The sequence below is a fragment of the Clytia hemisphaerica genome, unplaced genomic scaffold (genome assembly GCF_902728285.1).
Source record: "Clytia hemisphaerica strain Z4C2 unplaced genomic scaffold, Clytia hemisphaerica genome assembly, whole genome shotgun sequence".
Taxonomy (NCBI): domain Eukaryota; kingdom Metazoa; phylum Cnidaria; class Hydrozoa; order Leptothecata; family Clytiidae; genus Clytia; species Clytia hemisphaerica.
Window position 1 is genome coordinate 1689251 of NW_027103421.1, and position 13662 is coordinate 1702912.

A 13662-nucleotide genomic window follows, 5' to 3' on the forward strand; every position below is an offset into this window, starting at 1 on the left:
TCTCTATCAAAAGATATAGCTCTTTATGTTTACAGAAAATCTAATGTTTTTAAAGCAATGCGTATTTTGTTAGGGGAATACTCTTAGGTTCCAAATAAACGGGGGGGTTCGAATAAACGGGGGGGTTGGAAAATTTTCTAGATTTTAATAAAACGGGGGGGGGACCCTAATTGTCGGGGGGGTTGGAAATTGTACTTCTGAAACCCTAAAATAAGGTAAAAATAGACTAAAATCAGGCTATTTAGAGCAAAATAAGGGGCCTTCTCTTTGACAGCTGAAAATATTCTTAGAGATTAATAAACGGGGGGGTCCTAATAAGGTCCAGGGGGGTTGGAAAATTTTCGAAAAATTAACAAGCGGGGGGGCCCGTTTATTTGGAACCTAAGAGTAGGTCGAGCCATCTGTTTGACGTAAACACGTTCAGAAAGTAATTGGAAAAGCTCTTACTTTTAGTTGATAGAGAACTTTTAACTTTTTTAGTGTAGCCATAACTTTTTATCCACAAATGGTTTAACCAAGAGACAGAATTCATTAATAAGCCATTTTTGAGTGGAGTAAAATTATGTTTGAACTTTCGAAAACAAGTGAGTGAAAATGATTTTAGAGTCGATTGAAAAAATTGAACTTTTTATTGGAATAAGCTGAATATCCCAAATTTAGTCCTTCCTGAAATCAAAAATGATTTTACTATCCTCCTATTATTTCTTGTTCACGAAATATCAAGCTTTAAAGTTGATGAACATACACAAAATTCATAGAAAATATGAACGATATGACGTCACAAACATGTGTAAAGTGGGGGTTCATTTTAAATTGGAGACAAAAAAAGCATGACCTCAAAAAATGTTTAGTTCCCCTTTAAATCAGTAGTTTTTGACGCAAGTATCGATTTCTCAGACTGATAAGGGTTTGATACATCAAGTACAAGTAAATTGACTGATATCTTTATATCAAATTTGTGGAATCTTATCTTTTTTTATTTCAGTGGTTGAATTTGAAATAGAATTTCATATACACCAGAATTGTCAATTAACAACACACATTGGAAATTTGGTTTGATTTGAAGCTTAAAATGGATTTTGAAACAGATGGACAAGACAATGGGACAATCAACCCTTCTTTCGAAGAACCAACGGAAATTGAACAAACATGTAAGTTTGTTTCTTACAACGTATAGCCCCCCCCCCTGGGGCACTTATTCTCTGAAAAAATCCTAACGAGTCAGTGAGAAGGGTTTTTTTTATAAGAAATACCTATCTAATGAAAAGCTTTTGTAATCTTTTCTATAATGCAACATTTATTCTTTCAGCTGCAGCCTGGATAAAAGACTCACCAAAGAACAAAAATGATACTCTGAGCAGCAGTGATTCTTTCGGTGATACATTCTATATCGAACAGCCTACATCAAACCAAAAGTTATCAAAGGCTAATGAGGGAGACGTCAACCAAGAGTCAAATTATTCAAACCAGAACGGTAAAACTCAAATCAAATCCAAAAAATCAACAGCTGCTCTTATTGAACCTCCAAATGAAGTTGATGTGATGACTGACCATTTTGTGGTCCGTAAATCAAAACCATTTGAAATATCTTATGAATATCTAGTCTGGGGATTATTCACTTTGATTACGATTTTGTGTATCGTTGATCGATTTGTTATGAAAGGTGATGTTGTGCTGGAGAGAAAAGGTAGGGAAGCTATTCCAAATCTCAGTTTGACCAGGTTGGACGTTGGAGGATTTCTTTAATTATATTATAGGTGATGATAGGTTATAAGTAATACACACTCAAATGTTGCTTGGTATTTTTATCAAAACTTTGAATCCTTTCCTGTCAAACATCTTGATCCAAATTCCTACGCTTATCAATTGATCTTTTCTGGTCCGTAAATTGCAAACCAGACAAATGTCTGAAGCCAATTTCTTATAAAAATTCTTCTTTTGTTTCCACAGGAAAACGTGTTTGGAAGTTATGGGGTGAAAACATTGGACAAACCATCACAAATGTTATTTGGGGAATTACAGCCCGTCTCATTATTACCTCACAAAACCTCATGTTTTATACAACTTTGTGGTGTATACCAAACCTTATCATCGAGAAAGCACCACGGTTTCTGGTTATCGCTGGTATAAGAGATATCCATATCAAAATGCATCGACTAGCCGGGATCTTCCTTATTGGTATTCCCTCATTAGCCCATGTCCTTGTCATATTCCTGCCACCTTTAGTAGATCGCACTCAATTAACATACAGTCCGCCTTCACGGTTTAACTATAGTCAACAATATGGGAATCTGAATTGGACCAAGATTTGGGATCCAGCAGCGGTTGAAAACTGGACATTCAATGATTCCAAAGGTGTTCATCTTACTTCAGACGAAATCTACCGCCTCTTACTCATGGTGGCTTTATTCTGTCTCATCTTTCCCCTCACACGAAGTCAATTCCTCAATAACCGTTCCTACTCACTTGCCATTGCAATCCATGCATTCGCTGGCGTTTGGTACGCTATAGACAATATCCGAAAGATCACACATGGTCTAGCGCATGTTTTCAATCTACCAGTTCTTCTAATCTGGTGTATTGATCGGCTCATTAGCATAGTTTATTATCGGAAATCCCGGGGTACAGCCGAAAGAAAAATCATCGGGAAAAACGAATACATCGATGTCCGTGTCAAATTGAACAAAAAATTCAAACCAGAAATTGGAGACGTTTATTTTCTCCTTAAGAGCAACGATAGGCGTTTCACCTTATCTCCCGAAAGATCTCATCCATTCACATCATTCAGTAATCATGACGTCACTGATGCATCATGGGACATTGGATTCATTATAACAATGATGGATGATGATTCGCAATGGTTTCCAGCATGGACCAGAAGATTAAGAGCAAGTGATCATGAAGCTCAAAGTAAGTGAACAGATTTAAATCGAGCAACCCAATACATGGTCACTGACCTTTATATATCCCTGGACCAAGCTATAACCTCCATCTTTGATCGAAATTTTTTTCAATTCATGATATTCATGATGTAATCTTTTATACGGAAGCACACAAAATAATCCGGAACTAGTGGCAAAATTTGCCACTAGTCTTTTGTTATTTTGCCACTAGTTCCGGGTTATCTCGGGTGCTTCCGTATAAAAGATTACGTCATGAATATCATGAATATTGGTACCCGCAAAGAAAGCCATTGTAGTGTTTGAAACTTTGCCTAACGACAAACGGCGCTACATCATTAGTGTACAAGCTAAACTAGATCTAGCGTTCTCTCTGCGGGTACCAATTTCAAAAAAACTACGATTCAAAAAAACTCCGATCATAATATTTCGCTTGGCCAGCATTGAGTAACTTGGTCCAGGGATATATAAAGGTCAGTGGACTGAGCTCGAGTTTACCATGGTCATGGAAGAAGGGCGTCTGAATGTGTGAAGTCATTACAATTGAACTCGTATAATATTGAGATTTGACGTCATTATTCATGATACATTTATGTACCATTGCAATGTCTTCTATCTCACTACACATTACATCACGGACAAAATAGCTGATTGATTGTAAGTGACGTAAAGTCAGTCAATATGTCACTTTTAACCATGTACTTTCAATCATTTAAAACATTGCAATGGTGCATTATCATGAATACCGTAGCAAACTTTAATTTATTCATGATATGCATCACTGCAATGACTGTACGAAATTTTGCAACTTTTCTGTTTTTGTTCCACTCAATACGTCACTTTTTCTATTGTTTAAGTGACGTATTGGGTGGGAAATTTTAATGGTTCACAGAAGACTCTCCAGTGGTGCATATCATGAATTATTATCAATCCTTATAAACTTTGTGGTCATTTTTATCACAAGGGGAGGGGGGCAAATCAAATCTTCTTCCTTTAGAAATCTTGAATCCCATAGACAGAGGTCAAAGCTGATCAATATGTTAAAAAGAATTCGAAGAAAGTTAATTCTCACGGCATATACTACTAGTTCCTTAATCAAAGCAAAATAAACGGAATCGTACATCATCATTTGAATATTGTATGCTTACTTTTTCCGTTACTTTTTTTATCAGGTCACCAAATTAAATGTTGGGGTCCATATCGTTCATCATCTTCACAACTTTACAAAGAATTAGAAATCGGTGAACAAAAATCATTCGTTCTCTTGGCGTCCGGATCTGGGTTTGGCTATCTCTACGATTGCATCAGTATTTTAGCACATGGTAACCATGGTGATAATTTCAATATGGCAGAATCGAAACCAACGTGTATTGATATACACTACACTGTACGTTCGATTGCAGTTTATAAAAATTTTGCAGACGAGATTTCAAAGAAATTGAGATTGATCCAAAATAACAAAAATGTGAAAATCACTTTCAATTGGTACGTGACCGAAAAATCGACAATTCAAGATGGTAAAGGAGATGCTGAAATTGTTGATGTAATCAATTTACTTAAAGGTATGAGTTTATATCCTTGATAGATTATTAATAAATAAAATCACTACATTTTCCAATATTCTTTTAACAGATACCATCAAAAGCAAAATTTAAAAGCTTAAATTCAAATTTCAGGAAACTTTATTCTAATTTTGGGTAGACGCAAACTAGGGTATAAGTCGTTAATTCTACGAGCCCCCTTAGGGTTCAGTCGCAAACTTGCTTACCTTTTACGAACATGTTTTTACTTATTTTTCTAACAGGACAAAGAACTGATTTCGAGAAAGTCATCAAGAACAGTGCAAAAGACTCCAGTATCTATTTCGTTGGTCGACCTTCGTTAGCAGATCAAATCAGTAGTTACTGTGAGAAACATAATCAAACGTTAATCAAGGACTTCACAAACTCACAACGAGGAACGTCAGATAAATTGGTGATGGTGCATTATCTGAAATATACTTTCTATGTGATTGTAATTACCATTGTTTTTAGCATATTTTTGCACATTTTTCTGAAATAGAATCAATGCAATAAAACTATTAACAGAGTACTGCCGTAGAATAGACCTTATCGGGTGTATTACAATAGAAATCTCTTATAGGAATTCCTCGAACCAATCTCACAATGCATCCCTTTTTTAGAAAAATCAAAAACTGTATATTTTAAATATTCAGAAGTAGCGTGTTGGCAGGGAGCAGTAAGGACAACTGCCCCCCCCCAAGTGGCAGTTTTTTGGGGGTGCCCCAGAAAATAGCAATTTTCTAAATATATTTTTTTTGTATTTTTAGTAGGTCTTTATCGCATTAGCTTTTTTTATTGTTCAACCACGGTCACTTTCTGCCGGACAGAATTCATAATTTCATTTGTAATTTGACAAAAAGTTATATTAAATTATTCTTTTGACTTTAGTAATATACAAAATTCCGTGATATTTAGTAATTAGATCTTCGGGTTCTTTTCTTATACACAACTGGAAAGATATTTGCGAGCAGTATAACTATCTAATTTATTGGAAATTATATAAAGTTACAACCCGGTATAGTGCCGAAAATGATTAAAAACAGCCTAAATAGACCTACTCCGTAAAAATCTAAACACAGATTTGTAATAAGCGAGGTTGAAATACTAAGTTGAATGGGAATTACCTTTTTATAACCTAGCTAAGAAGGAAAGAGATTTTCGAAAATGAAAAAGTGTCCTTAATTTTCCTTGAATAGGATAGGAGATAAGTAGTGTTTCTTCTAGAAAGGCAATGTAGAAGTCACCGGAGGCGGCTGTGTCCGTGCGAAAAATAAAGAATTTTGAAACGAAATCTACCATTTCTAAAAACGATTTGTTGCAATATGATAACTTTTTTTGTCCCGCGCTGTTACTTCTCTTTTACATTGGTCGTTAAACATTTTTTACAAAATATGATTGGTTATCAAAAACAAAACAACTTAAATTTATTGTTTTTTAGCCTTGCTAATTCACGATCCAATCATTTCCATATTAACTCGGTTGCATATCTCCACATAAGACCAATACTATATCTGGCAATCCTTTATCGTTGATAAAATGTTCAATTTGCAATATTGTCCGAACCAAAAGAATTTTGAATATCGGAAGAAATATCACGATCATGTATATAGTTGACGCTCTCTAATTCGACGTTCTATTATTCAATAGAACGACGCACTACTATTCGATAAGCGTCAACTGTATCACGATCACGTACAATATTTTAGAGTTCCACCAAATCGTGGATTGAAAATTGTCTGGAAATTATGAAACTCAAAATGAAAAAATCTTTCTCACAGTTAATTACCCATCCCCATTCGGTGAGCGTCTGCTAAACTTTGAGGTGGTGGGATTTCTTGTAGATTCTTTTTCAATTGCGCTAACCATCTTTTCGTGGAAGTGTCATCTTTTAAACAATTATTAAACGTACTATCTTTTAGATATTCCGGTAAACATTGGCGAAGTGCTTCACGTGCTCTGAGAGATAAAAGATGAAGAAATTTTAAACAGTGAACATTTGTGAATATATATTGGAAGAAATGGAAGAAATGCATCTTTCCTTTCTAAGTGGGTTTATTACAAATTATTCTGAGTGGTATGCTAGCGGGACTGGTTTTTCCCAGATTAAGAATGATTAAAAAGATTTTGTTCCGATAAGGTAATTAGCCCATTTCATAGGATTCTTGTTTTTTAGTACATGATATTTTTCTACGTCACTGCGTAACTTTTTTATTGTTGAACACACTCTTTTGCGCGAATTGAGATTGTTAAAGGTTTACAAAGAGAACTGCAACGGAAAAAAGTTCTGGAACAAAATGATGACAAATGTTTTTTCAATGTCTGCACAGATTTTGTATATTTCTAATCTTAAAATTGAGTAGAAAATAGCATGTAACAGATGCATGAATCCTGTGAAAAAGTCTTGAAATTTTTTTAATTGCGATATGATATATGCTTTTCTTTACAACACTTATCATATGGCAAAAGTGACAATATTTTATTTCAGTTTTTTAATCACATAACTGGTAAAATGGCTGCAGTAAAGTTGCGTAGGGCTCAACAATCTACCTTGGGTTATCCGAGAGTCTCAAATAACATCGAACGACATGTTTGAGTAATCGAGGCGAAGGTTCAGATGAAAGTGCCAGTACCATTTTCCCCTAGAAGTAAGAACATTTTGATCGTTAATTGGTTCTCCACAATGTATTGTTCCGCAGTAGAAAAGAACAAGTTTCAAAAAAAGAAGACCGACCGAGAATTTAGATGTTATGAATTGTTTATAAGAAATGTAAAAAATAAATAAAAATTTGAAAAATGAATTTTCATTCAAGTAGTGTAGTTATAGGATAATAATTTGTGTGCAGAATAGATCCGAAGAGAGCTTGGATAGAAACCAAGGAAGGGCTGGGGAGGGTCAAAGTAAGAGAAAAACGATGACGTTCCTAATACCAAAAACTGTACATCATCAATCATTTTTAGGTAAAGTCCCCCAGAGCCTGACAAAAAAACATTGAAGAACCCGACCGCCTATTCGCAACCTACAAATAAACGACATAGATTGAGTACCTACATGAACTTAGTTAAGCGCCATGTCATCCTCACAAGAGAAAATTGCCTTCAAGTCTTTAAGAAGATATCAAACTTTTTGCTATTCTTTGACCTCAAAAGCATACAAAATACACCTTTTCATAAATTATGTCACAAACATCACTTGCCTCGTTTTGAAATTATTGCCATGGTGATTAACTCTTAGCGGATTTTATTAAAACTACTTTCTTTTCATAGAAAAATCAATTAATATATCCCAAGGGACATAATCACCGTGGTAATTGTTTGAATACGAGGCAAGTGATGTTCGTAACGTAATTTATGAAAAGGTCTATTAAACCAAAGACTCTGGACAACTGATTAGATTATTGAGATCAAAGGTCACTTACCAGTATCAAGGCTACATGAGAAAATCGTTCGTAAGTTTGACAAATGTATGATAAACCAGTTTCGTCAAGTAAAATCTTTTGCAAGATGAAAGTTGCTACCTGTAAAATTGTAAAAGAAAGGCTTTGATAACTTGAACACATTTTCAATACCTCAAGTATATAACAAACGCAATTAGATATTTATTAACTATTAAAAAGTTCCTAAAACCTTCAGATCTTTTTATATTTGATAAAAAATTATCATATCTTGCTAAGATTTCGAAAAAAGGTAGGGTATTTATTCATTTAAAACAAAATTATCTTGCTGAGGCATTTAGATAAAATTAAAATAATTCAAGGAAATGTCAAGTTACCGTTTTAGAAAGTTCACTTCCAGATTCCATGATCCGAAGACACAAGGGAATAATTTCCGTTGACAGAAGAAAGGTGATCACTTCTTGATCGTCTGTCTACAACATAAAAAACGTAGATTTGTTCAAGTTAAGAAAATTTCGAGTTACGGAGGTTTGTAACACATTCTTAACTGAAGGGATCTGAAACGTTGTTCGAGTTATAGAGGCTCGAGTTAAAGAGACTCCACTGTACAATACATTCTTCTAAAGATATATCAAGACCATTTTAAACCTCGTTTTCAAATAGAAGAATTACTCAAAAACGACGATTCCATATTTGATAATATTAAATAATAATTCTAAAAAGCCGTCATCAATTTTGATACAGAAACGCCAGGATTCACAAATGAACGTTAAAGTATCGACATTTCTTTGAAAACGAGGCCCTAGAGGGCTTCTAAGACAAGGCATCACTTGGAGACAAAGCATCACTTGGTGACAATTCTATTCATTTTAACGGGTTTCTTAAAAGATGATTAAGTAGATGTCCAAAATAATGTTCATATGTATTTTACCTTGACTAGAGCACCAACGACACCAAGACTTGTCAATCGGAGATACTCAAATGGTCTAGTCTTACTTGTAGTGTGAAGAAATTGGTATAAGAACAATGGAATTTGTGCTTAAAAATAAGAATATTATGAACCGTATAGCAATTGGAACCAACTTTGAATTAGTGAAATAAAGAAGAGCATCGAGAGTGTAAGACATACACTATGCTCAAAAATCAATACCAAAAACTTATATTGATATACAATCGATTTGTGTGCAAAAATTAACAAGCACCATACCATGAATGAGCGATAAATGGGTGAATTGCGCCAAATCTGTACCACAAAAACTTAAGCTCTAATACCTAACACATCCACTTCTATGGCAACTTGAAGACAGTTTGTCTTGTTTTCAAAACCATGGTACAGATTTGGTGCAATTCACCCGTTTACGATTACGTTCGATAGATTTTTATTTCAATAATTTCTGTCTGGATTAATTTTTTAGAGCGGGTAAAAGCCGAGCTTATATTTTTCCAGTGAACACCCAGTTTTAAGATACTTGCATTATTTTTTCGGTGTACTTTTTAATCATCCAAACTACATAGATAGTTCAGGGCAAACTACACATTTATTACGAACACACTAGAGAATACTGAACTACCTTAAGAGAAGAAATTTTGACCGGAAAGTTTGGTGCAATCTGGCGGAATTTATTTTGGCGATTTAATAAAACTTCTAAATATTGGTGAGAATTAATTTTGGCGAACGACCCATTTTTGGTGAATATTTAAGCTTTAAAAAAGGATGAAAAAAGGGGTTTTTAGGAGAAATAGAGACTAGTTTGAAAGAAATTTAAATTTGGCGAATGGCCTATAAATAATCTAAATTTGGCGGGGAAAATTTTTGGCGAATTTAGCGAATTTTTTCGCGATTCGCCATATTCGCTGAAATTTCTTCACTTTTAATATGTCAGAAAACAAAGACACAATAGAGAAGAAAGGCTTTGCATAAATATAAACCTTGAAGAAAGGGTGATCTTGTTTCTTGATGGGATGCAATACATTGTAACAAAGCAAGTGCGTTACATACACGATTTGATTGGTGAGCCTAAAATAAAATCAGATGTTGAATAAATGTGAAAAATCATTTTTGGCCCAGCTAGCTTTAGCGTACTGGGCCTTTCATTAGCATTCTGCCCGGTGTCAGTGTGTAACAATTTACTAGGCGATACGCGTTTTCATATATGGCGTTTTCAAGCACAGGCTAATTCAGATTGTGAAGGATTTGATTGGCTGTTAGAACATGATTGACAGAATAAAAAACAATTGAAATCGTCTTTATTGGTTAAAAACATAAAAGGAGAAAATACAATTAACTATTAAAACTATAAGAACATAACAGATGTAGTGTGTTTTAAGAAAAACAATGTAACAAACCGTAACAAACCTTCTTCTCTTTAGGAAGATTTTCTTTTAAAAAAAAGTTGTTTTTACATTTCTCTATCATGTGAACAGTTCAGTTGTTCACGTGTTAGGAAAAAAACATCTCTGTATATAAGATTTAAATATCATGAATTATTTCTCATTGTTGTAAATAAGAGACAGCCGAATGGTCTAAGGCGTCTATGGCTTGTATTAGCGACTCCAGGTTCAAATCCCCTCTGCTACTCAAGTCTTGTTCAGTTCATACTTTTATTCGCTGGGCCTTCATGCCCTCTGGGCTTCTTGTTACTATTATTATGTTACAGGTTTTGTTTTTGAATAAGAGTGATATCGTTTGCTTACTCATCAATTCTAATTCACAAGCTTTTTCACATTAGATTGACACGGATGTGGAGCAAGATTGGTCAGAATAATATAACAATAGCAAGACTGTCCTGATATAAAATATGTGTCTGATATGAAACGGAATCACTTATGTAAAAATAAAACCTTTAAGGAAGTGAAGAATATTGAACAACAGATATCTCACTTTAAACCATAAGAAAAATTGGATAACGATAGATATTCAGTCAAGCTTATTAGATGAAGCGAAGTTAAAAACAGTTTTGAATAGTAGACTTCTACCTACCTACCTCTCGCACGAATTTGTTACAGGATGCCAGTAAGTAGTTATAATAAAGATATAATACATAAAAAATAATACCTTATCACACTTTCGTCAAATAGACACATAATGAACAGTCTTGAAATTAACACACATGCTTTTTTCAAGGACACCACGACTGGTTTTCAATTAAAGGGGTTTTAATCAACACGAAATTTCCAAATTCGGGTTAATTAAATGTTTACTTATTTTCGTGTAAAGGGCTCTTCCAGAAAATTTTTGTACATGGGGTTGGAGGATAGATATATTTTGTCCGGGGGTAGTGAGTGAAAAATCTGCAAAATTTGCCTTGTTTAAGGGGCAAACTTGCTCTGAATAGGGGAGACTTCTGGAGAATGTCTGGGATCAACTGACACTTGTTATATCCTCCACTCCCATTATTCAATTTTTTTTATGGAAGAGCCCAATAAAGGATAACTCAAGAAACTAATATTTCTTTACCGTCAAATTTGGTGGGTTGATCATTGGATAAATGTTGACAATCTCTTGAAGTAAAGCTGCAATTGTGCCTGATAATAAGAAAAGGTATTGAAAAAGATTGAATGTAAGATCGAGAAATAAAACATCAAAAACAAATAAAGTTCATTTTACTAAGGCTTTGTACCTTTGTAACTTAGGAAAATGGACAAAAATACTCACTCACAAAATGGTTAGATTAAAGAACATGTGGAACGTTTTTAGGCTTAAAACTCAAAAAGAAAATCTAAATTGTTTACAAAATTTTAGTTGTTTTAATAAAAAAGGTGTGCGTATAACAATTATAGAAACCATTTTTTATGCCTTCATGCTCAATTTTGCAAGTCGTAAAAGAAACAACCCAAAAATTTGAAATTCTATAGTTCATTAGAAAAACCTTTTTTCAATGAACAATTAAAAAATGCAAAATTTTACCAAATGAATGCCATAGCATCGGTGCTAAATCTGCGACAACTTCTCGCTTCTTGCTGATGTTTGGATTAAAAATGAAAGAAATGGAAATTCCAATTAGCTATTGATTCTAAATTATAGAGCAACCTTAAGTTTTTTTTATAAGAATGGTGTTTTTTCATTTCATAATGGATATTCTAATAAAAAGGGTTTCGATCATCATATTGAAAAGAACAGCTTCTGTTGAATATCAAACAGGGAGCTTTTCAGCAACTTTCTTTTTTCAAAAACAGGAATTTTTGACAGAATCAAAATTTAAAGAAGGGCAGTTCTAATACCTGGACACTGAGACGGCGTAAAAATTGCCTGGTTTAAAAACATAGACATAAACTGATTCGTTTTGAATGAAAACCATACTCAAAATTACCTTAGTTCTAAAAGTGCATGTTCTCGTGTATCAGGACTAGCAAGTTCTAATATCCATTGATAAACTCGTTCTCTATCAGTAGATGAGAGTTGGTTATTTGCCATGTGTGGCGGCGCAGCACCACCAGCTGCGGATGTAGGTGGTGCAGGTTGGGCTACGTTGTTCACATTACCAAATCGCTATAAAATATTGATAATTAATTTTTGAATATGTTTCTTCTTGGGAACTTTTATTTTAACACTATGGCTAAACAAATATGGATATACAATAGAAAATAAGAAAAAGCAGCATAATTATAAAAATATTATCTCTATTTTTCATAGTATGAACCCCCCCTTTTTTAAGGGGGGGGGGATCCAAGTTTTCAAGGAAGGCTTTATAGGGGGGGATGGGCAATTTTCCAGTTAAAATGGGGGGTTTGAGCTTATAGGGGGGGATCAAATAAAAATGGGGGGGGGGGGGGATAGTAACTATTATATTGATGAAAGTCTTATTTCTTATTTTTCCTAGTTTTACTATTATTAGTTTACAGTTTATTTGCTAGTGTTTTCAAGTTCATTGACTATTGGTACGAATTCACACTGAAAAATATATTTCATTCATCAAAATTCTTCCCCAATACTAGGAGTACAAATTATATGCTGGGGGCTCGGACCCCTGTAAATGGTGCGGGATCAAAAAATTTAAAAAATAGGGGGAATACCTTTATAGCGGGGGATGAAATATTAATGGGGGGGGGGGTTCAGACCCCTCTGCACACTATGTTTTTATGTTTCATTTTTATTTTATTTAGTATTTTCACACTTCTTTTTCTTGACCATATGTTTTCAGATCTTCACCATATATATGTTTTCAGTCAATAAGTGAAACATAAAAAGCCTTGCAATGTGTAACCAAATCAAAATAAAACATAACACATTTTTCTTTTAACGACGTTTCGACCTCCTTAGTATTATGTGTCTTTTTCAAGTTCAACTTTTCAGTCAATAATATTCCTATCAAGCTCTATTTAGAAGTGTCGTAGAAAGAATGTAGAATCGCCTGTGTTACAATTATATCACTCTAAATTATGATTATAAAGTGAATAATTAAAAAAATTGCTTCATTAAAAGCCTTACTTGCTGACCCATTGACTGCATCATGTTGTATTTATTATCTTTTGTTTCTATAGACAACAAAAAATACCAAACAATACAGTAATTTCAAATTCACTCCTCTAGGCTTTTTTTGTACGGCTTTCAATTCTCTTCCATTTATCTGCTCTAGAGTTTTGATGTTTCTTTCTTCTTTTGCCTCGAGTCTTTCTTTTATTCTCCTTGCCTCTGTCTTCAGCTGTACAAACATGTCGCTCTTCTCCTCCAATTTTTGTTCACAGCACACCTCTTTTTTTCTCCTTCCCTCTCTTTTGCGCTACAGTTGCTGTTTCTCCGTTTCACTTTTACACATCTGACAGAACTATTTCAGCAATGGGTTGTCTTCCAACTCTTTTATCTGGTGG

At 34.1% G+C, this 13662-nt stretch overlaps 2 protein-coding genes across 3 annotated transcripts; one reads left to right on the forward strand and one right to left on the reverse strand.

Annotated features, from left to right (window-relative positions):
• Positions 1-989: 989 nt before the first annotated feature.
• Positions 990-5380, forward strand: LOC136797870 (uncharacterized). Of its 2 annotated transcripts, none has more exons than XM_067054452.1 (5): positions 990-1151; positions 1310-1687; positions 1951-2910; positions 4073-4462; positions 4705-5380. In XM_067054452.1, exons 1-5 carry the CDS (start codon positions 1073-1075, stop codon positions 4959-4961), a joined length of 2064 nt encoding a protein of 687 aa, XP_066910553.1. In that variant the 5' UTR covers positions 990-1072; the 3' UTR covers positions 4962-5380. The 2 variants fall into 2 exon arrangements, with proteins under 2 accessions (XP_066910553.1, XP_066910555.1); XM_067054454.1 differs by having other exon boundaries at positions 1316-1687; positions 4705-4977.
• A 375-nt stretch (positions 5381-5755) lies between these two features.
• On the reverse strand, positions 5756-13331 carry LOC136797871 (CCR4-NOT transcription complex subunit 9-like). The gene is made up of 10 exons (XM_067054455.1): positions 13283-13331; positions 12165-12343; positions 11762-11814; positions 11312-11379; positions 9784-9871; positions 8786-8892; positions 8232-8327; positions 7879-7977; positions 7010-7101; positions 5756-6418 (listed from the first exon to the last, which is right to left on the reverse strand). The coding sequence occupies exons 1-10, from the start codon at positions 13304-13306 to the stop codon at positions 6241-6243; spliced, it is 984 nt and encodes a 327-aa protein (XP_066910556.1). The 5' UTR covers positions 13307-13331; the 3' UTR covers positions 5756-6240.
• Between the last annotated feature and the right edge of the window lie 331 nt (positions 13332-13662).